The 21,883-nt window shown below is 51.3% G+C and overlaps 1 protein-coding gene across 3 annotated transcripts in view; it reads right to left on the bottom strand.

Annotated features, from left to right (window-relative positions):
* Positions 1-7,224: 7,224 nt before the first annotated feature.
* The window catches only part of MED27 (mediator complex subunit 27), a 198,435-nt gene continuing 183,776 nt past the window's right edge, over positions 7,225-21,883 (bottom strand). The window contains exons 7-8 of one of the 3 annotated variants that reach the window (XM_008524281.2): positions 15,601-15,678; positions 12,850-13,432 (exon numbers count right to left, since the gene is read on the bottom strand). In XM_008524281.2, coding sequence (XP_008522503.1) covers positions 13,298-13,432; positions 15,601-15,678 — 213 coding nt within the window. In that variant the 3' untranslated portion in view covers positions 12,850-13,297. Of the gene's footprint in view, positions 7,483-12,849; positions 14,707-15,600; positions 15,679-21,883 lie in introns of those variants that run through there. The other 2 variants (XM_070595377.1, XM_070595378.1) reach the window with 2 other exon arrangements.

Here is a 21,883-nt window from a genome sequence, read left to right on the forward strand (position 1 = left end):
AAACGAAGGCCAGAGCTAGAGGTGAACTCAGGGCGCTCTCAGTCAGTCAGGACATTCCCATCACAGGCCAGACGGATGAGGTGCTGGGGACACACGGTTGACAGTCCTGCCTTTCATCCATGGGCACTGCAGGTGGGGGTGGGGTGTTCTGAGAGTGGAGACGCCCCTCCCCCGCAGCGACGGGAGGTTGGAGCAGGGGGGTCCCACCCAGAGCTCCAGGCTGGGAGCAGCTGGTGCGAGGGCTCAGAGGCAGGAGGGCGAGCGCCTTCGAGGGCCCAGAGGGATGGACGGATGCCTAGAGCTGAGCATTTGAAGGTCGAGCTGACCGAGGAGGCTGGGCCAGAGGTCACGCAGGATGTTCTGGGAGCGGGGAGCGTGGGGAGCCCCTCAGGGACAGTGACAGGCTGCGGGGCTGGAGAGGACAAGCTCAGGGCTGGGCGCCTGGGGTTGACCAGAATGGGGTGCCAGGAGGGGGACAGAACGGTGCTCTTGAGTGACGGCTGCGGAGTCTTGGGGCCACCTCTGTCCCCCGAGCCTCCCCTCCCCAGTGAATGAGGGAAGCCGGGGTCCCTGCCCCTGCCATCGGCCTCTTGCTCCTGAAATGCTCCTCGGACAGGACCGGCGATGGGCGAGGCCTCACAGCCTCCGAGTGCTTTCTGCGCCTTTCTCCTCTCTAGCCTCCAGGGCCGCCATCAACCCTGCACTCCCCTCAGGAGCCCCCTGCCCCAATTCTGTCCCCTCAGAGCCATCAGCAGGAGCAGCTGCTGCCTGGGCCATTAAACCCCCAAGAGGGCCTGTGATTTCCCCCCAACTTTGGTGCTGAAACACTTGTAACTTATGGAAAGTTTGGAGGAGTACAGTGAATCTCACATATGTTTGCTCATCTAGATTTGCCCATTGTTCACAATTTGCAACACTTGGGTGCCTGCTCGCTCGCTCGCTCTGCGTGTGTATCCAGGCTTCTCTGAACCACCTGAAGGTGAAGACATTCTCACGCTTCAGCCTGTGTCTCCTAACAGGAGGACACGCTCTGGTGCAGGAATTCGATCGTCACTCCCAGCAAAATGGACACTGGCGCCACAGATGTCACATGCCGTCCCTGTTCCAACTTCTCCAGCACCTCCAGGGACCGCATCTCGGGCCACCCTCCCCGGAAACTCTGATTAATGATTATTCCGTTCCTTCACTCCACAAGCACTTCCTGTTTGCCATGCCCTGTTCTACGTGCAGGGAACAGAGTGAATGAGACCACCGGGGTCCCAGCTCCCGTGGGACCCACCTGCTCGCGGGGGAGAGTCAGCAGGGAATAAAGGAATCTCAGAGTGACCCGGGCAGTGAAGAACACACACTGAGTGACAGATCTGGAGGTGATGGCTGAGCTGGGACTCGGGTGACCAGCAGGAACTGGTCCTGCCTCTTTGTACTGGCTCTCAGGTCACTCATTCATTCATTCACTCACTCCCCGTCTAGGCATTGAGAAGCCCAGGTGCCAGCGCTGTGCCAGGAGCTGGGGGTGTGGGGAGTGTCCATCGCGGCTCTCCCAGGCCCGACCTGGGTCTGTGGGCACAGATCACTTGGCTCTCAGTTTGTGGGGCTTCAGATGGAGAGGCGTGAACTTGAGGAGCTGCTCGGAGGGAACTCTTGCGAGGAGGCCCATCGTCCCCTGGATGACGAGAGTCGGACGTGGAGCTGATGCTGTGAGGGGTTGGGAGTTCTGGGGGTGTCGGGAGGGGTGAGTGTATTTTGCACGTCCATTTGTGTCAAGAGGGCAGAGTGTGATCATTTGAACATGTCTACAAAGTCGTTGGCGTGCCCTTCTGGTGGGGGAGCCTAATTCCCCTCGACTTAGTGACTCACGTCTAATGAAGAGAAAAAGAGCGGAAGAGAGGGTGTGTGAGGCTAGGTCATAAAAGGCCCTGTGGGCTCCTGCCTGCTCTCTCTCGGGTCCCTCATCCCGGGGCGGCCCGCTACCATGGCAGCAGGACACTGGAGAAGCCCTGTGGAGGTGAGGAACTGGGGCTGCCTGCCAACAGCCACTTGGGAGAGTGTGGAAGCACATCCCCTGGCCCCACTCAAGCGTTCTGATGATGCATCTGCCATTTGACTGCAACTTCAACAGAGACTATGTGGCAGAACCACTCAGCAAAGACACTCCTGAATCTCTGACCCACAGAAGGAGTTTGTTCCCTAAGCCACTAAGTTATGGGGCAACGTGTTATATGGCAATAGATAACCAATACAGGGTTTGGTTTTAAACAGGTCTTCGAAAGAGGGAATCTTTAGAAGCTCAATAAAAAAACAAGCCTCAAGGTATTTTATTTAGAAGACAGGTGCAGTGGCAGGTCCGCCTTCTGACTGTCCAAACACCCACAGAACAAGGGCAGGGGATGCGGAGGTCAGCGGCAGGCAGGATGTGGAAGAATCCGCTGCCAGCTGTAAGATGCAAGAGAGGAACACGGTGCAAGGAAAGGAAGAGAAGTGAGGGCCTGGAGTTAGAAAATTAGAGCTGTTTGCTGTGACTTGATGGCTTAATCAGCCGATCGATACTGTTCACAGGGCCGAAGGAGTGGCAGGAGTGGTGAGCTGAGATGAAAAATGCAGGAGGGGACAAGGAGGCCTGGGAGGAGAAAATGAAAAAGCAGGCCTGTTCTATTTGTCCAAGACCGGCCAAGAAATTCAATCGGCAAGGAGGTGGGGAGCCACGCGGCTGACTGCAACCTACAACACGTGCGTGCGTGCAGCTGCTTTCTCTTTTTGAGGCAGAAGCACGCTAATTAAACTGCTTTTCTTGACTAAAGATGGATTCAATAACCTTTAGTTGTGTTAAACACCAGCAGAAACCGAAATCGTGCTGGTCTCAAAAGAGGCTGGTGGCATTGGGGTGGTAATGATCTTGGGGAAGGCAGCCAGCATAACACAAGGAGGAGAGCTCTCAGCATCGCCAGGCCTTGGGCGTGGCTGCAACGAACACCACGCTCAAGAACAAAAAACGGCAATTAACCGGAACTCTCAATTAGCTCCTTGGTAAGGTAAGAGAGAAAACAGGAAAACAAGCTCATGTTGAGGATTGTTTTAAAAAGCCACATTTCATCAGATATCCTTGTGTCAACCAGGATCAAATTCAGCTGTAAGTGACAGAACATCCAGAACAATGGCGGCTTAAACAAGATAGCCTAGTTGTCTCCCACATAAAAGAAGCCCAGGGATGGATGTCAAAGTTGCCAGAGAGCCAGCCTCCTTCTATCTTGCTGTTCTACCATGCTCAGCATGTGACTTCTACCTCATGGTCCAGGATGGCTGCTTGAGTGCCAGCCATCATGTCCATGCTTCAGCTAGCAGGAAGGAGGAAGGGGCAGAAAAGACCTCCCTCCTCTCACTACCTACTTAAGAACACCTCCCAGTGGTTGTATATAACCTCAGTCACATTTCAACGGCCACTCCTAAGTGTAAAGGAGCTGGGATATGACGTCTTTATCCCAGGCTCAAATTGGGAGCTCTGTTAGGAAGGAAGGATGGAAGAGTGGCTATCGGGAAGGTAAATAACAGACTGCTATGTCCTGAAGTCAGAATGCATTCAGCCCAAATTGAAACAATGCCTCAGGTCAAAACAAGATGTTGAGCTTGAGTGCAGCTCGGGAGACGGGGGAAGGCTGACAATGAGGGAACATAAGCCCCCGGGAAGGGGGAAAACGCAACGTGACAGAATGTTAGAAGTACATGGAATTAGTCATGTAAAGTGTGACATTCAACTCACGAGGCTATTCACGTTATACAGTGTAAAAACGGTAAACTTTATCCAGACAGAAAACAAGAACTTACCCCGCGCACACCCAAGTCCTCAGCACTCCAGCCAGCCCTCAGCAGCCGCTGCTTCAGTCCCACTGTGCTCAAGGCACGGCGAGGGCCTCAGCCTGGACCCCGGGCTCCAGGGCTTGGGAAAGACGCTCAGTTCATCCTCTCAACCCTCGGTTAGCCAGGAAACGAGCCGTAAAGAATCCCACTTCCTAACATACCTACTCTGTGCTTAAAGCCTAACGGGTGACGACGGTCAGACACTGATCAAAGCCTCGCGTGAGCACACACAGCCTTTCTGACGCAGTGAGGGCCAAGAAAGCTGGCCGGTGGGGGCGGGGGGGCGCCAGTCAGGACCGGGTTCGAGAGTGAGGGACAGAAGACAGAACACCAGCGGCTCAAACCAGGCAGAAGTCTGTCTGTACCTGGCGGCGGGTGGAGGGCTGGCACCGGGCTCTGCGGGGCCGTCAGACACCGAGTCTGTTCTGTCTGGCTCTGCACGAGTGGCCTCCGTTCCCAAGGCCACTTCGTGGTCCAAGGGGGCAGTTCCGCATCCCACAGCCTGAGGAGGCGAGGGAAGGGCAGGCCCCCCATTCTGCTTTTAAAACATTTTCCTACGTTCTCAACGCCCCTCTTATCTAGAGGCGGGGGCCTGAGGAGAACGCCACTGGAGGAGGGGGGCAGGGGGCCCTCGTCATGCAGCCGTGGGCAGTTTGGCAATGCTGTCGCCTGTGATAAAGCGGAAGCCAGGAAATCTGCCTAGGGGACCCAGCGATCCTCTTACGGAGACTTCTGGGCTCAGAGTTGAAGAAGCCGCTTTGCTTCTTATGGGCTAAAAAGGAAACTTTTCAGTTTTTAAGTAAACTTAAAGGAAATACAAAGGAGCCATACTGGCTGGGTTTGAAAATAAAACTGTTTCTCATTCCTAGCCTCTTCAGATGGCAAAAAGTCTCAAACAATGGCCTCTGGGCAAAGATCAGACCCAGGACAGGAACATAAGCTCCTTTGGAACACCTCAGAGATTTCGAAAGTGGGCCTCACTGTGCCGTTCCCAACTGCCTGCCTTTCAGCACCAGGTTCACCCCTCAGTGCCTGATCTAGACGACGGCTGCGGGCCCTTCCAATGCTGCTGCTTGGCCGGCCGGCTCTGTGTGAGGCACCGACACAGACAGTGCAGGAAGAGGGACTTGCCCTTTCCCACCGCGGCCCAAGCCACAGAGGCGCGCGCTGGCCTCCTGCAGAGGGAGGCCCTCCCGCCCCTGGGTCCAGCAGCATCTCAACCCGCTCTGTTCAGGAGCGAGCAGTGGAAACTAGCGACTGCTGTTCTCCCAGAAGCCCAGCAAGATGCAAGCGCGTGTCTTTGGCTGGTTTAGAGCACCTGCCCATTCCTGGACCATCACAGTAAGTGTGTGTGTGTTGCGGCGTTGGGGGGGCTCTGATACTAAGATTGGCCAGGACTGCCTAACTCTGGAGTAGGGGTGGGAAGGTGCGTCCCCAGAGGCAAGGTGAGGTCCTGTTTTATCCCAAGAAGGGTGGCACTGCCATGGTGTCTGGTTTCTTAGGATCACGTGCTCCCAGGGGGCAGGACCATTCACCAGCACGGCTGGTGGTAGGACGGCAGGCCTGCCGTGCGCTCGGCAGCCACAGGGCACTGGGTCTTGAGAACCCACTACCTTAGCAGTGAGGTACGTTCAGCTCATCTCGTAGCTTAGCTGGGAATGCCCAGGCGCACGCATAAGATTCAGCAAGGAAACACCTTCACTTTGGACAACTGCAGACTAGAAAGATCTCATCCCATTTGCTTCAGATCACGGGCAAATGTATATCTGAGAAAGGAGGCAGCTGGCAGGGCCGCTCTTGTCCTCGTCACCTTCAGCCCTTTCCCTTGCAGACTGAGCGGGGTACCCCCTACGCCGGGCAGAAAAAAAACGGGCTGTAGTCCCTCTCGGGAGGGCTGAAGACAAGTTGATCAGTGGCACAAATTCACCCATTTAAAGATTGTGCAGGCCCACCGCTAGGACCTAGCCACGCAGTGAATTGGCTTCTCTTGCTAGTACAATCTTACAACCATCCCTTGCCTACCGCCCCTAAGTTCTCAAAAAAGTTTCACAACTACCTGTCTGCTTCCTAATTAGATCCCTATTCTTTTATCCTCAGAAGTTTTCTTGAACTTTGCTGGTTTGCAAACTAATGGAAAGAAACAGGAAGGAGAGCAAATTAATGATGGCCTTTTGGCGATCATTAATTTGACCAACTACCCTTTGGAAATGAAAGGCCAGAGCCTATTAGCTTTAGGGGCATCCAGCACAAAGTCAAATATCAAAAGGCCAGAGCAAAAAAGGGACCGTGTTCTAATCAAGCTGGGGAGACACGGCACATTCACAGAGACGCGGGCCGGACCAGGGAAGGCGGCGGCATCCTGTGAGCCTGCCGGTCCTTCCAGAGCACTTCCACTTTCTAAATGGCGTTTGAAGGCAAGATGGTCTTGATGCACAGCTGAGGCTGCTTCATGTCTGCAGAGGGGAGGCCCTCCCATGGGACTGCCGTCGAACTTTTGGATTCCTTTCTCTGAATCCTTTCTTCAGAGGGAGCAAGGAGAGACGGGGGGAGGGGGGGCGTCACAAAGGCCATGGAAGGTGGAATTGGCCCCACATGGACAGCCACTTCCCCAGAGCATCCATGCTCGTGCCTGTAATGGATGCCACTGACGAGGTTGTCTTCATTGTCTGGCCCTCTCATTTGACATGTAAACTGTATCCCTGGCACCTGCATCGTAGGTGCACAGTAAATATTTGCTGCGTGACTATTTGGTGTGGTCACCGGCAGGACTTCTGCACTGGATGGCCAGTCACTGGCCCGATTTGCAGATGAAGAATCCACTTGCAGAGGGATCAAGTAACTGGCCCATGGTCATCTATTTAGAGCAGAGCAGAAACCTGAGTCTGGCTTTTTCATCCAGTCGGCATTTGGCAAATACTTGTTGAGCACCTACTGTGTCCAAGGGGACAGAGCAGTGCCCCAGACACCACCCCTGCCCTCACGGAGCTGACACTCTTGTGGAGGGATGAATGACACATAAACAAATGTTCAACTAATGTTCAACGCGATGAGAGCTCTGAAGAACAGGGAAGGGGGCGGGAAGGGAATGTGCACGCTTTTAGCGAATGGTCAGGGAGGGGCTGTCTGGTAAGTTTCCTCTTCCTGGGGGAATAAGAGAGCAAGCCTGAGCTGACATTGCCCGTGGGCCTCTTATCACCTCAGTGAAAGACGATTTGGACTCAAGCTAACATAGCAGCAGTAGAAATAGTAGTCTCTATCTTTTACTAAGTACTGACTACTTACGCATTGTTTCCAGTGTATTTAGATGATGTCTGGGGTAAATAATACTAAGCAGCTACTTAAAAAAAACAAAACAAAACCCAAAGCAGTGAGTGAAGAAAAGGTTTACAAGTTTATTTCTCTCTCACACACAATCCACTGCAGAAGCCCTGGCCGGGTGGCTCTCCTCCAGGCAGTGACTCAGGGGTCAGAGTCCTTCCATCACCCACCTCTGCCACTGTGTGTCGCTTCCAATGCTGCCTCAGAAAGAGAAGAGCGTGTCTGGGAAGTGTACGTCTTCTTTTAGCTGCCTCTTCTGTTCACATTCCACAGCCCCACTTAGACACAACGGGCCCAGGAAATATAGCTTAGCTGGGTGTTGAGGAAGAGGAAACAGGCCGGGTAAGCATACTGTTAATAACCGCAAAAAAGGTGTACAAGGTAAGCTTCCTGGGCTGGATACTGCACTGTAATTGTGCAAGATATAAACACCGGGGGAGGCTGGTGAAGGGTAGACGGGGCCTCCCCATGTGTGTCCTTGCAACTTCCTGTGAATCTACAATTATTTCAAAATAAAACCCAAATAAAATCCCACAGAAGACTCAGTGCCCAAGCCGTGGTCATCTAACAGGAGAAGGCCATCGTAACACAAAACCCTAAGGCAGTGTCATGGCTGTGCGCTCCTGAGGCAGGCGGTTCAGGACACGCCGGGTGCTGGAGACGGCTGGCCGTCCAGCAGAACAGGCTCTCTTCTCTTCCGGAGTGAGAGTTCCCGCTGGACCCACAGCTGCCAGGTCAGAGACCGCATTTCCCAGTAGCCCTTGCAGCTGGGTCTGCCCTGCGACTAAGATCTTGCTGGTGAAGGTCAAGTGGAACTGACATGTGCCAGTGCTGGGTCTGGTCTTAAAACACCTGTGCATTTGTTCCCGTTCTTGTAAACGCAGAGGCGCCTGTGAGTCAGCTTCCACCGTGCAGACCAAGTCCTAGGTCACATGGCGGTGCCGCAGGACAGAAGGAGCAGGACCCCTGAGTGCACGGAGCACAGCAGTGCTCTGGTCTGAACCACTCCCTCTGCAGCTCTTAAGTGAAAGAGAACTAAGTGTCTATATTCTTTAGGCCGTTGTATTTTGGGGCCTCTGTGTTAGAGCAACATTGCCTTTGCGAAATGGAAAAAAGCAGGTTTCAAAATAGTATACAGTAGGATCTTATTTCTTACAAAAAAATGTACACACACAAACACGTTCACATGAAGGTCTGGAAAGACAGACACCAAAACGCTCTGGTAATTATCTCTCGCTAGTGGGAATTATGGATATTGTTTTCTTTTCTTTGCTTATCCACATTACCTAATTTCCTATAAAAGGAACACATGTATTTCTTTTGTAATTAAGAAAGCAAGCCTATGATGGAGATGAGAGCCAAGAATTAGATGAGAATGAGTAATGCATTAAGTAACAACCCATCCCACATATGGGGGCTGACAGAGCTTGCTGGCATCCCGGGCTGGCTCCCAGGCTCAAGGCCTCTTATTGCCCTCCCCGCCTCCCCTCACGGCCCCCCTCATCCCCCAGCCCCGAGGGGCGCTTCACTGTTTTGTCTCCATCAAGCTTGGGGAAGCATGAGGCGGACGAAGCCTGCTGCTGGCAGGACCTGCCTGTTCTCTTAGCACCAAACCACAGCTCACCGCGTCCCAGAGGACAACCAGTCTCCAGCTGAAATTTCAAACTCAATTAGCACAGAGACAGGCTGGAGCTGTTCTTGAGCAACTGATCATCTCAAAGCTGCCAAGAAAATGCTTTACCTGGGATGTGCCTGTGAACTTTAAGGTGTCTCTCTTCAAGTACTAATAATAGGGAGCAGCCAACTTGCAATTTAAAACTCAACTTGAAAGTGATTTTTTTAGGTTCCTTTCCACTAATTAAGGAGCTGGGATGGGGATGAGAGTGGAGCAAGGATGGCAGAGACTGGGGAAGGAAAACTGCCTGCCCCAGAAAGTGAAGCCTAATTATTCCCCGAGCAGAAGTGGAGGGCTGGCAGCAGGCAGGATTGTCCGCGAACCCTCTGCCTGGCCCATCTCTGATGCGCAGATCGCGCAGCCTTGAACGAGCTCTGCGTTGGAATGGCCCGGCCGGCTGCACTGGGCAAGCGAGCAAGCGGAGTGCACTTGGCCCACCCTAGCCTGTCAAGCGCAGGACAATTAAAGCTCGCCAAGAGCATCTTCGGCAGGCCAGCAGAGGTGCAGTTGAGCAAGGGGAGTCGGCATACTTTGTCCTCCAGCCTACAGACCTCACGGCCCAGTGACGCCTCCCCTTAGGTTGGTGGAGGTTCCAGATCATGTGAGAATCCTGGTGGCTGAAGCTGTCGTCCCTTCTCCTCCCTACTAGGGTGACCTTAAAAGGCTCTCGATTTAGCATCAGGCCCACACTCTGACACTCTAAATGCAATGGAGTGTTTGCACGTTAACGCTGAAAGATCATCATTTCATGCCTGCAGCTTTCTGTCAGTGGTGTGAAGTATAAAAACATCACTCGATACCAAAAGGCCAGTTCCCAGTTTAGTTGAGGAAAAATATCTGGACAGCCTTTCACAGACTTCCCCATTCCATTCTGTCAGTCCCAACGGCTGCCCCATTGATTAACAGTGACCTGGCCCCAGAAAGTATGGGGCCAATGCATCCTCGCCTATCGTGGCAGAGGAGCATCTGCGCCAGGGATTTCCAAGTTGGGGCTGAGAGCACTTCTCGGGCAGTGCTCGATGCAGCCCCCTTGGCAGGGCAGGGACCGGTCCCTCTGCCTCTGGGGAGGACTTCGCTGCTGAGTAGCCACAGAGCTCCACTACACGGTCAGTCCGATATCCAGCCCCTCGATTTACTGCTGTGAGACCCTCTGGCTGGTTCCGCATGTATACAGCAGGGAACACACCACGTGCCCACCTGGGATTAAACTAGACGACGTACGTAAAGAGCCTGGCACAGGGTGGAGCTGAGCTGTTGGGGGAATAATTAAGTCACATAAAATACCTCCTAGGTCTGGCCTAGAGACCACCCTTGGACAGTCTAAATAATGTTTGGACGGCCATGTTCCTCTCTGTGAGGGGTCCAGGACCCGGTGACCGCGCTGACACCAGCAGCAGGTCTCCCAGCTTCCCTCAGAATCCACCATCTTGGAACTGATCCCAGTCCACCTCCCGTCTCCATTTTTGCCAACTTCAGGTCAATACATTCTCTATATTTTAATAGTTGACACACAAAGCCAGTCTCTCAGGTCTGTCTCTCTAAGCACCACGCTTTCGGAGACTTGGCAAACAAGCCCCTTGCCCTTCCAGCCCCTCACCTTTCCAGAGGTCAGGACATTCCCTTTCAGCTTTCCCCTCTCGGGGGGAAGAATGACAATGTCAGAGATGGGAAGGCCTTAAAGGTTGCCTGGTCCAAGTCTTGTATTTTTTTCCCTTCTTTTAAGTACGGAAAGTTAAAAAAACAGAAAAATAGCATCATCAGCCATGTATCCGACGCACAGCTCAGTAGTTAGCAACTCACGGCCAATCTTGTTTTGTCTATAAACCCCCAGCCCCTCCAACTCTCCTCCCTCAGCATCACTGGACTATCAGCCCTGCATCTTACAGGAGAGGAATGGGGGTATACGGAAGACGAATGACTTGTCTGACTGCTACAACCAGGAGCAGGAGGCCAGAGTTCACGCCCCGACCACGCGCATCTACCCCCAGGCACTGGCCTCCCCCTGCGCTCTATGCTATAGCCACACTCTGTCTGTGCTATTATTTATTTAATATTTTTCTTGGTCTCAATTTTTTGCCTACATAACATTTGTTTAAAATGGAAACTTTATATTATAACCGTAAATGAGAAACAGGAATGATTTGCCCCTAATAGAAGGTATTACTAAAGATGACACAGAGAAAACAAAACCAATGTCATTAAATTCTAAGTGGAAACTAGCGCCTGCCCAAGGCTCTGAACTCAAAGCCTGCTCTCTTGAAAACGGAGCTTGGCGGGAGTTAAGAGACGGTTGGTACCAACAGGGACGCGCTCAGATTTGCTGCAATCAGGAGGCTTCTAACAGTTAAAAACCCAAAGAGCTTCCTCATAATGTGATTTACTGTTACCATAATTTCATCAACCGTCAGAGGGCTGTTTTTTCCCATTTGAACATCTCTGATGTGTGCTGTCAGCCAGCTGGCAGTCACAATGTACTTGTCATCTACACATACTCCAACCTGGTCATAGCTGGTCGTACTGTCGTCACTTCACATGAGCTCTGTGTACCTGCAGTCCTGCAGGGGGTCAGTCTACTTGCCGTTTAAATGTCTTCAAAAACACGCAGCGATAAGACAAAATGTTATCATATACCCAATGTCCTCAATTCCATATCTTCTTGCAAAGCAACAAACAAGTGGCTTACAAGACCAAAGACACAAAGATTCCCACGAGTCAGTGAAACTGTGTTAAGTTCTGTTACTGGGAGCCCTGTAAAGGGGTCGCCTGTCACATGCTAGACAATAAGACTTAAGGCAGGAGAAACTGCCAACCCCCTTGGAATAGATGAAAGAAATTTCAGAGCAATGAAAGGCTGGTGTGACTGATTCATGTGTCATACAGGATTATCATTAAGGCCTGTGCCATGGCTTAACTGGCAGCATGTTTTTCTTTCCTAGTGGTTCATAAAATAATGGTGCATTTTACGAGCAATGGCATCTTAAATGTGATGAACCATAGTATTTAATCTAAAATCACCGACGGTATGGAAACCTTCCTGCAGGGCACCACACTGCCTGTCATCATACTTCCCCAGACTGGGCACTGAAAAGCAAGGCCATCTCTCAGAGAGAGTAGTGGTTCTCAGACTCGGGCCCACAGCAGTCACCGGGGAGGCTGGTCAACAATCAGGTTGCTGGACCCCACCCCCAGAGTATCTGAGTCAGCTGTTCTCAGGTGGGGCCCGAGCATCTGTGTTTCTAATACGCTCCCACAATGCGGATGATGCTGGACCACACTTGGAGTGGCACTGTCCTGCCATTTCCTATCACTAAATCCCTTCCATCCTCTGGCTTCTTTCAGCCTGGTGGGGGTAGGTGGGAGAGTCTGGGTGGTATCAGAACCTGGCTAGGAACCACCCATTCTTTTGGACATCTCAGAAGGCAGCATCTCTCTGTCATTGTTCATTGCAAAGAGAACATTATTTGTAGCATAGGCTGCGCCAGGAAAGCTCTGGGAAAATCCCCCACCCTTCTCAAGACCTTCAGCAGGTCACTGCTTCCTCATAGAAATAGCTTATGGCTTTAAATGTTGTGGTCAAGGCCCTGAATGAACTCAGAAGACTGGGCTGGGATCTGTCCATGGTAATATTCAGGACAAAACATGAGCAAACAAGCCAGGCACACCTGTCACACCCGCTCACACGTGTTGTAGCTGGTGGCGGGCAGATTCCGTTCCCTTTGGTATGTGTGTGTTACTGGTTTAGTAAAAAGAAACATCTGTGTGCTTTTTTCCCCAAAAAGAACAATCCATTTTTCAAGCCGCCAAAACGTCTTTGAAATGGAATATTTGCCAACACTGCCCTCTCTCCTGAAAGCAAGAAGCAGGGAAAATGTGTCCTTAAAAAGAACTATGTTTTAAACACAGACATTACTAATTTTTTTTCTTTTTTCTTCAAAAGGCCCAGATCTGTTCACTGAACTGAATGTAAAAAGCGCTTTAAAAGAAACAGGAGACAAAGCCCTGTCCCAGGTACAAAAGGTTTACTGCTTATAAAAATAAGTTACAGAACAAAACAAGCCCAGCATGACAATAGGTATGAACACAGGGGCTCATTCAAACTCTAAGGGTTCGTGAAAATGACTTAGAACACGGCTCCAGGAGGATCATGCACCAGTATCGCTAACATACACAGAAGAGCACGCTGCACAGCTTCCTTACGGTGAGTTCTAAAATGGTCTTCCCGGCCTTCCATACACTGGCTACAGCGTAAAGTCAGCCCCAACAACACAGAGATGGAAGCTGTTCTTCACGAGGCTCAGCCTTAACGTACCACATGCTGTTTTACAAAAGGGAAAGAGTGGCTGTATTGCTGTCTGGGCAGTAAAGATGTGGCTGAGCCACCAGTACTACTCAGGGCTTGTCTGGGAAGGTTCTGGACGGGGCTCTGCAGGCTGGCATGGGGCTGGGCTGTGGTTACTGCCGGCAGGTGTCGTGGAAGGCTTCGAGGGTTCGGAAATCCCGCCACGTGGGGGGAAGGCCATCTTGTAGGAACTTCCCGCATCGCTGGCACGGGGCCTGGAACAGCTTTATGTAACTTCTTAACCAGGTCTAAAAAGAGAAGTGAGGAAAGAATGAAAGAAATGGGATCCGGGTGCTTCCAATGTCATCCTTCCTGTCAAGCCTAATGATCTTGCGGACAGAGAACTTAAGCTGGCTGTGACCCCCGAAGATACCCTGTGCTTTTACAGAAAGCTGCATGCAGAATCCACAAGGTCATAACACTGCTGATTTTTAGTTCTGGCGCTCCCCCAGCCCCTCCCAACTGAGGCAGTTTTTAAAATAGAAATTCCTACTCTCAAAGGCAAGAAGTGCTCCCGAAGGAGTGGCTGCGAACTACTGCGCAGCCTTGTGGCTCACGGGCTGCCATAACCATGTTTCATCTCTAAGCCTCCTGTCTTCTGAATATTGGTATTGATCCTCTCCTTGTTCACACCAAGAAGTGGTCACGGACATGTGCGGTGCAGACTGCGCACAGATGAGGATTTTAGAATTCTCCACTGAGGTCAACACGCCTTCTTTCTAATCTGATTTCAGAGGTCATCACTCACTGTCACAATGCGGCCCAACACACCTAAGGGGAGGGCGGGGACAACCTAGTGCCACCAAATAACATAATAAGCAGCACGGGCACACTCAGTGGTTCAGAGTGCAGAGCTCCTTTGGGCATCATACATAAGGATGAGACTAACATAACTCAATTCTCAAACTCAAGGAGATTCGCTACCAAAAAATAAATAAATAAGCAAACAACCTGAACCCCACAATAGGCAAGCAAGTTAAGCAAGCTCTCACTTTGACAGAGGCACATGAATCTCATCATTTACTGTCCTCCTGAATTATGTCGACAAGAGAAAATTGTTCTTTGAAGAGGTCGGCTGAATTTACTGGTACAAACCCTTCTGTCTTCATCACAGCTGCTTCCATGGCAGCAGACTGCGGCCCATCGATACTGCGCCCCTTCTGAAAGGCTACGTGTTTGAGGTTTTTGGTAATAAGCACAAGGAGGTCAATGGATCATTCAGTTAAACTATTTATCCTTTGGTGCTGATCAAATTCAAATCCTCCAAAAATCCCAAAGTCAGTTACCAGAGGGAAACTGGGCATTACAACACGTTAGGTTAAAAAGCAGTCTTTGTATCTATCCAAAAACGAAGAGCTCGCTGAAGACTGTCAATCGAGTTGTTCTCTTGGCACACGGAAGAACTGTGTGGATGGCTCTGCTGTGCACCGGGTTTGCTCGCTCAACTCCTCCAGCGCTGTGAGCCTCATCAATACGCCGGGCTTGTGCATTCCGAGAAATGAACCACAGGCTCTCCAAGAAGCTGAATTGTTGGGGCAAATGTGACTGGATGAAATCGGATGAGCAATACTCCACCTAGCTGTCAACACTGATTTGGACTTGCTAACAGGTAAGTCTTTTGAGTAGGTTCTCTAACTGGCAGCCTTTCTAGCATGAATTAAAAAGGGAGTTTTCGCAGCAGTGAAAGATGGAGCCTACTGATGGGAGAGCATGAAGCCATGTCAGCACAACGTTGAAGCAGCTGGCCGGTTCTGTCAGGAAGTGGTGGAGCCAGTTCTTGGCCCTGGATATGCCAAATGGCAGTCATGTGATAAATTCAGGCAGCAGCATGCTGATGAACTGGTTCTGGGGGTGGGGGTGGGAGTCCTTACTTGTAGCGTTTGCTGATTTCCTCTGTGTAAATATTCTGGTCTGATTTCAAGCTACCAATGGTTGATCAACCAGCTTGCAAAATTCTGAACATTAAACAGGAGCTGGCAGGAGCCGACTCCAGCACATCAGTGGAACGGCTGTTTCTGGGTTGCTCCCCATCCTGAGTTCCAACTCTGAAAATTTAAGGACTAAATGTCTTGGGGGAACTGCAAGATTTGTCTTAGTCACTGCTACCAGCTCAGCACCAAGCACAGGCCTGGACAGACGAGGAGCTCAACAAATACCTACTGACAATCAATGTCGGACACCGTGTTGCAGGGTCACTTCTGAAACACCACTTGTTCAGCAATGACAGGAAACCCTAGGTAATTAAGCAGGAAGTGGTCTCTCCTAGAGCCGCTCCCAGTTTAAAGAAGTTGTCAGTCCTAAACTGGTCCATCTCCCACGATGCGGCCCTCACGATCTGAAGACCTTCTGAGCTGCTTGTTCTCACTTGACTGGAGGCAAGGTTTAAATGGGAGACTTGGCTCTTAAAGCCACTTACCATGAAGGATCTGACCACGACGTCTGGCATCTGGGGCAGCTGATAGTGGAGCAGGGCAGTGGTGGCATGATCGGTCACCTGGGAACCAAGGACAGTGACTGGAGTTAGAGGCCACTCCAAACCAGCAGAGAGAATGCAAACCAGCAAGACCAATGCATTCCCTTCAGATGACAGACAAGTCTGCTTTTGAAGGCTCCTGGAGACAAGGACATGTAAAATAAAATCTGAAGCACGAACGTTAGTTAGCAGAGTCGGGGAGGAGGAAGGGGAGGTGGTGTGTCGTAGGCAGGAAAAGTGCAGGTATTCAGGCCTGGAGGCAAGTGGAGTGTGGAACATTCCAGCAATTGAAAACCCAGGCAGGCTGGAGCCCCTGAAAGAGGAGGAGTGTGGCCAGAGGCCAGTGGAGAGGCAAGAGGGGGAGGGTCACTGAGGGGTCTATAAACCAGGTCACTGCATGAAACACTGTGTGACTGCAAAGGGCTTTTCCACTCTCCGCAGTCTGCTTCATCTTTACTGGAGCCATTTTCCTGGAGTGTAATTGGTCTGTCTGCTTAGTTTACTTCTCAAGCTGTCTCATAATGTCTAGCCATACAGTTTTATGATCAGGAATCCAGTAATTTCTGACCATCTTCCCCTTGGGCCTGATGGTTCCCATTATTACGTTCTGAGGAGCCTTCCCACTCACAGCGCGGGCCTCTAGCCAGCTCTCCCAATGCTGTGGGCTACTTTCAGCCCCCTAGTGGGCCACACCCACTGTCCCCTAACTCCGAGTACAGACTTCAGCAGCAGGGCCAAGGGCACGACTGCTTTAAGACCACTAGAGGCAGCCGGTGACCAGAGGGAAGCACACTGTGTTTACACCCCAGCACAGTCTGCTGACCTTGATCCAACTACTTAATCTCTCTGGGTCTCCATGTCCTACTGACAAAGGGCTGCTCTAAGATGCCTTGGTGTTGTTCAATTTGATGACACCACGGATTGCTAATGCCTCCATCAATCAGCAAATTAATAGATTATACCTAATTTGATAGCTGTGTTCAAACTCATGGTTTATCTCATTGTCCTCATTAACGATTCTTCCCATTACAAATGTGGTTAAAAAACAAAAGAAACAAAAAACCCCAGACAAAATTATTAACGTGAACAAGAATAAACCTGAGTCCACCTTGCGTAGCCCTGTCAGTTCTCCAGCCCCGACCAGAGCACTACGTGACGTGCTAACGGACCTAAGCCGCAGTTTAGCAAACTCATCAGGGGCAACCAGAAGGGCTGGCCCAGGCCCCGCATGGAGACTTGCAAATCATCTGGGAATTAGTCCAGCTGTGTGTCCACCCAAGGCCAGAGAGGCCACACCCGAAAGAGCGAGGACACAGGCTCCACAGCTTACAGACCCTCTCTAAGCCTCAGCTTGCCCCTGGATAAAATAGCTGTGCCAGTGAAGTGGTGACCCTCCAGCTGTGCCGCAGCCCTGCCTGCCTGCCCTTCTCTTCTGCTCTCCCTGGCCCCTGGACTTGCCCTCTTCCCCAACTGGAGTTTCAGGGCCTGCCTGGGGGCTGGTGAACCCCACTGAACGATCACTCCGTGGGGCAGGGGTCTGGTTCATGCTGCGTCCCCAAGCCCCAGAACTTCACTCAGCATCTAGCAGGTGCTCAAGACATATTTGTTTGAATGAAGAAATCAACTTAAAAATGCCCACTCACCGTAGGCCACGTACTAGAAACACTTGCACTGGCTTTCTTGCAAATATAGCAACAGTTCATGCATGCAACATTGCTGAGAAATTCTTACCCAAGTGACTTTCAAGATAAATGGTACTTATTCCTTCAAGTGCAAAGAATGTTAAACATTTTTAACAACAACTTTCTAAAATGATCAATGCTGTTTTTAAAAAAAACGTAGTAATGATAACTTGGCAAAACGGCGGGTGGTGACTGGTGCGGTGAAATTAACTGCTATAAAACACAGTGAAGGAAATTGGGTCTCAAGGGTACCTGAGCTTAAAAGCTTGGTTCTTGCCATCCAGATGCCTCTCTAAAAAAATCCCATGGGCTGATAAGACCATCCTTACAATCACATTTTCCATTACAAAAGAAACAAAGTTTATAGAAAACTCTTTCTCCTGCCCCTACCATTTATTTTACAATGACTCTAACAAAGCCCCGCCCCATCCATCAGTGCTGTCATAGCAGGAAGCCAGGCTGGCTTTGCAGGTGCCCCACTGTCCCTTCGTTCTGGGTGTACTACTTTCTCAAGACGGGGAAGGTCCATCTCCAGCCTGGAGTCCCCTGAGATGAGCCCAGATCTGTCCATTTCAGCAGCTTGGGCACCTGGCCTGGGCCCAATCCCCCATCACACTAGCCACCCAGAGGCCACGTCCAAGGCTAGAATGCTCTGCTTAGCTGCACATTTTCCTTGCTTCTCCTTTTACAATTTTTAACACAAATGACCCACACAAATTCAGGAAACTTTATGCAACTTGGATCCCCAGCCTCTCTGAAGCGCCAGGAGATGCAGGGGCGGTAATAGTGTGGCTGCCTCATGGGTTGCTGTGAAGATCAAATGAGTCCAACCACGTGATGTGCTCGGCGCAAGGCCGGGCTCCTAATTATCACGCTGACTGTGACCTGGCTCTGCCCACCAGCCCCCACATATCCAAGTGGCTGCCATCAGCCGTGGGAGCCAAGGAGGGACAGTGCCTGTGAGCAGGCACGCACCTGCGGCTTGCCCAGCGCCTCCAGGGCCTTTCACACAGCCTGCGTCACTCACGCTACCTGCCTGGCCGCTCTGGCCTTTGGAATTTAGGGCCTCCACCAAACACTGCCGAGAATCTCTGCCCCTAAGCCTCCTGTGTGCCGGGTGCCCGGCCTGGCAAACCTGTGCCCGTCTCCTCCTCCCTTCCTTAGCTGACCTCTGGACTTGACCTCTTCTGGCTGAGTTTTGAGAAATGCAAGGTGCTGAGCCAGGCAAGGCATCAAGCTAATTACAGGAGCATCAAAAGTGCTCTTCAGACCTGCTTCTCCTCCTGCGTTCTTAGCAAGGGCACCACCATCCACCTGGTGGTCTTGGGTGGCCCAGGCCGGAAACCTGGGCTTGTCCCACTGCTCATACTCAAGTCATCTCCGAGTCTCGACGTTCCAAGCCATTCATCTTGAATCCTTCTACTTCCTCCCACTTCACTGCCGCCCCAGTCTAAGCTGCTGCCCTTTCCTGTTGGGATGACCAGAAGAGCCCCAACCAGCTCCTCTCCAGGGGAAAATGAGATCTTCACCTATCACGTGGGATGACTGTGAGGATTAAGTAAAATAACGTGATCATGCACATCAGTGACGACTGAGTTATAAATCTAACTATGTCACCCCCTGCTGAAAACCCTCTCAGAGCACGTGAATGCACTTAGGACAGAATCCAGAGGTACGAACTTGGCATTCGAGACCCTGCAGGACCTGGTTCCTGCCTCCTCTCCTCTCCCCACTTCAGAAAATGTTTCAGTTGCTCAAGTGACCCTATTCCTCCTTCAGAGCCTTCCTTCTGCTTGGGCCTCTCCTTCCCTCCCTTCTCTGGCCTAGCTCCTATTCCTCTTACTGGGCCTGGGTGAGATCCATATGCTCAGGGAAGCCTCTCAGAATTCCTCAGTTGGGTCATGTCTCCTTGCTGAGGTCTTTTCTTTCACATCACTCCTCATGACTGAACTTGTACAATTATTTTTGAAATATCTCTTTAGTGTCAGCTTTCCTAACTTGACCGTGAACTCTGAAAGGCCAGAGACCATGTCTGTTTAGTGCCTGGCATAGAGGTTCTTGACACGTGTGCTGACTGGATGGACAATCCATCCTGTCCCTGAGACAGCCAAGGGGACTGGCTCACATGAGGTGTGTGGGGCAGAGAAAGCAGCCCCCACGAGGTGGGGATGAGGAGACAGGAACGAAGGACTGGGGTCTCTGGTCTACCCCCAACCTGCTGGGAATGTGGACTTTCCCTCTGCACTGGGAGTTACTCGGGCTCATAGGGCTCACTGCCTGGTTTGCCTCCCCTTTCCGGCACGTGGGAACTCTCCAGCCTCCTTTGTAGACAGGTTGGGTCCCGCGGCCAGTTCCAGCTACTGCCTCCGGGAGCAGAAGGGGCGTGTGTTCCTTCCATTTGGAGACAGTGAAAAGCAAGTGCGGATTCTCCATGATGTCCCTTCTCGTGTGATGTGGGGAGCCACACACGCAGATGGGGGATTCATAAGGTGGTGAGCCTCTGTTAAGCCTGTGTCCCTGAGTGACTGTGTGGAGCCCAGCCATCTGACAACTCAGGATGGGTGTGCTGTGAGCAAGAAATCAACTTTGGTTGTGCTGAACGACAAAACCTCTGAAGTTGATTTGTTACAGCACCACTGCCTCTGCTCTGCAGACTGACGGAGCCTCCCCGGACACTTACTTCCTGTCTATAAGATGTGCCACGGTGTCTGCCAGGCCTCTGATTCCTGTAGGTGGGGGCACACGTAAGTTCAAGCTGTGGCCAAGGAAATTTCCCCTCTAGAATGGCGCTGCGTGAAACGGGCGTCACAGTCTAGCAGTGTTGGCATCACCTAAACATTTCTCAGAAACTCAAGTTCTTGGTCTCTACTCTAGACTTAGAATCAGAATCTCCGGGGTGGGGCTCAGAAATCAAGCTGGCCTCTCCAACTATCTTAGGGATGCTACAAGGCCGAAGGATGCACATGTTAATGAGCACACAAATCCCCCGGGGACCCTGCTGCCAAGCAGATGCTGACTACGTGGGTCTTGGCGGGGCTGGAACTGGGCAGTTCCAACAGACTCCAGGCGATGGCCATGCTGCTGGGGAGGGGCCAGGCTTCGAGCAGCCAGGCGCTAGAGTATCCCAGGCAGCACAGGGAAAAGGTCCCGAAAGGGGTAGGCATTTGATTCTGCGGCACAAAACAAAGGAGTCCCAATCTGAGGAGAGTTGGTCTTTTCTGTGGATCAAAATGAATGGTGTCACTCAAATTTCACAATGGGTGCTGGGGCGGGGAGGTGTGTATGTGTGTGTGTGAAATATTTTCACAAACATTTCCACAATGGGTGCTATGGAGTGACGGGGTTCTCCTCATCTGAAAGGTGCTTTTTCAAGAGCATAGGATTATTATTTTATAATAACTACATTAACGAGCACTTTTGGTGTATGTGCCCCTCTCATTTAATCCCCACAGTAATGGAAGTGGGTGCTCTCCTTGTTTCCATTTCATCAGAGAGGAAATGGAGACTTAGAGAGGTTGGGGAGATGTCCAAGGTCACACAGCTGGTGAGGGGCAGGGGGTGTTTGAGTCCAGACATTACAAGGCCTGAGCCCCTGCCACCTCCCTCCCAGCAGACACCCACCCTGGGTGCTCCAGGCGTCATCACCCACCACCTGCCTGCGTGGTGATGTCCTCCGTCCTCCAAAAGACGGGGGCCCGAGGTGCGGTGCAGGGAGGATTTGTAAATGTGGCTTCCGGGTAACAGGCTACTCAAGAGCAGAACAAACCCAACTGGGAGAAAATGTCCTCCTCCAGATAGGGCTGGAGCCACACACCAAAGCTCTATTTTGGCATCTGGCTCCTAGGCAGGGCACCTAATTAGTCTTTCCATCACTGGGTTGGCAATCTGGCCATACTCAGCCTCTTTTTCAAAAGGTCCAGTGTAAAGTATTCCCTTAATTGCCAAATGGTGGCAGTTTTTTCTGGTGCTGATGCAATCATTTAATTTCTTCTGTTCCCATTATCAATTACAGAAATATTTTAATAGAAAGGAAATAAAGCTGACTGATCTGCTGTGTCTTCCTCCCTTCCTCCCAACTCCTCCACTGCTGGCTTTCGGTTCCGTGGCTGAACTCCAAAGCGCCAGGCAAGACACGGGGGTCGGAGAGCGCAGAAATTCACCTACGATGATGTTCCCTGTTGTCAAAGCATCCGGTCTTCAATATTTTTTTGTTTTACACTTTTCAACAACAAAGTTGTTTTTTGCTCAGCTTCCAAGATGTGGGAAAAAACAGGCCTGGGGCAACAAAAAAGATTGCTATTAACTAATTTAAATCGACTCGGCGCCAGCCCAGCCAGGTCCGGGCCCCACTGTAATATAAAGCTAATGAGATTCCACTGGGAGATAAAAGCCGCCCTGCCTGGCGGCGGCCGAGGCCAACGAAGGGCACTAATGCTCCCGAAGAAAGAGAGGCCATTCATCCCACCAGTGAGCGCTGGTTTGAAAAGAGCTTGTAAAAAGATCAAAGCAGATGGCGAACCCAAGGAAAGGGAGGGAGGAGAAGA

Source organism: Equus przewalskii, chromosome 26 (assembly GCF_037783145.1).
Source record: "Equus przewalskii isolate Varuska chromosome 26, EquPr2, whole genome shotgun sequence".
Lineage (NCBI taxonomy): Eukaryota > Metazoa > Chordata > Mammalia > Perissodactyla > Equidae > Equus > Equus przewalskii.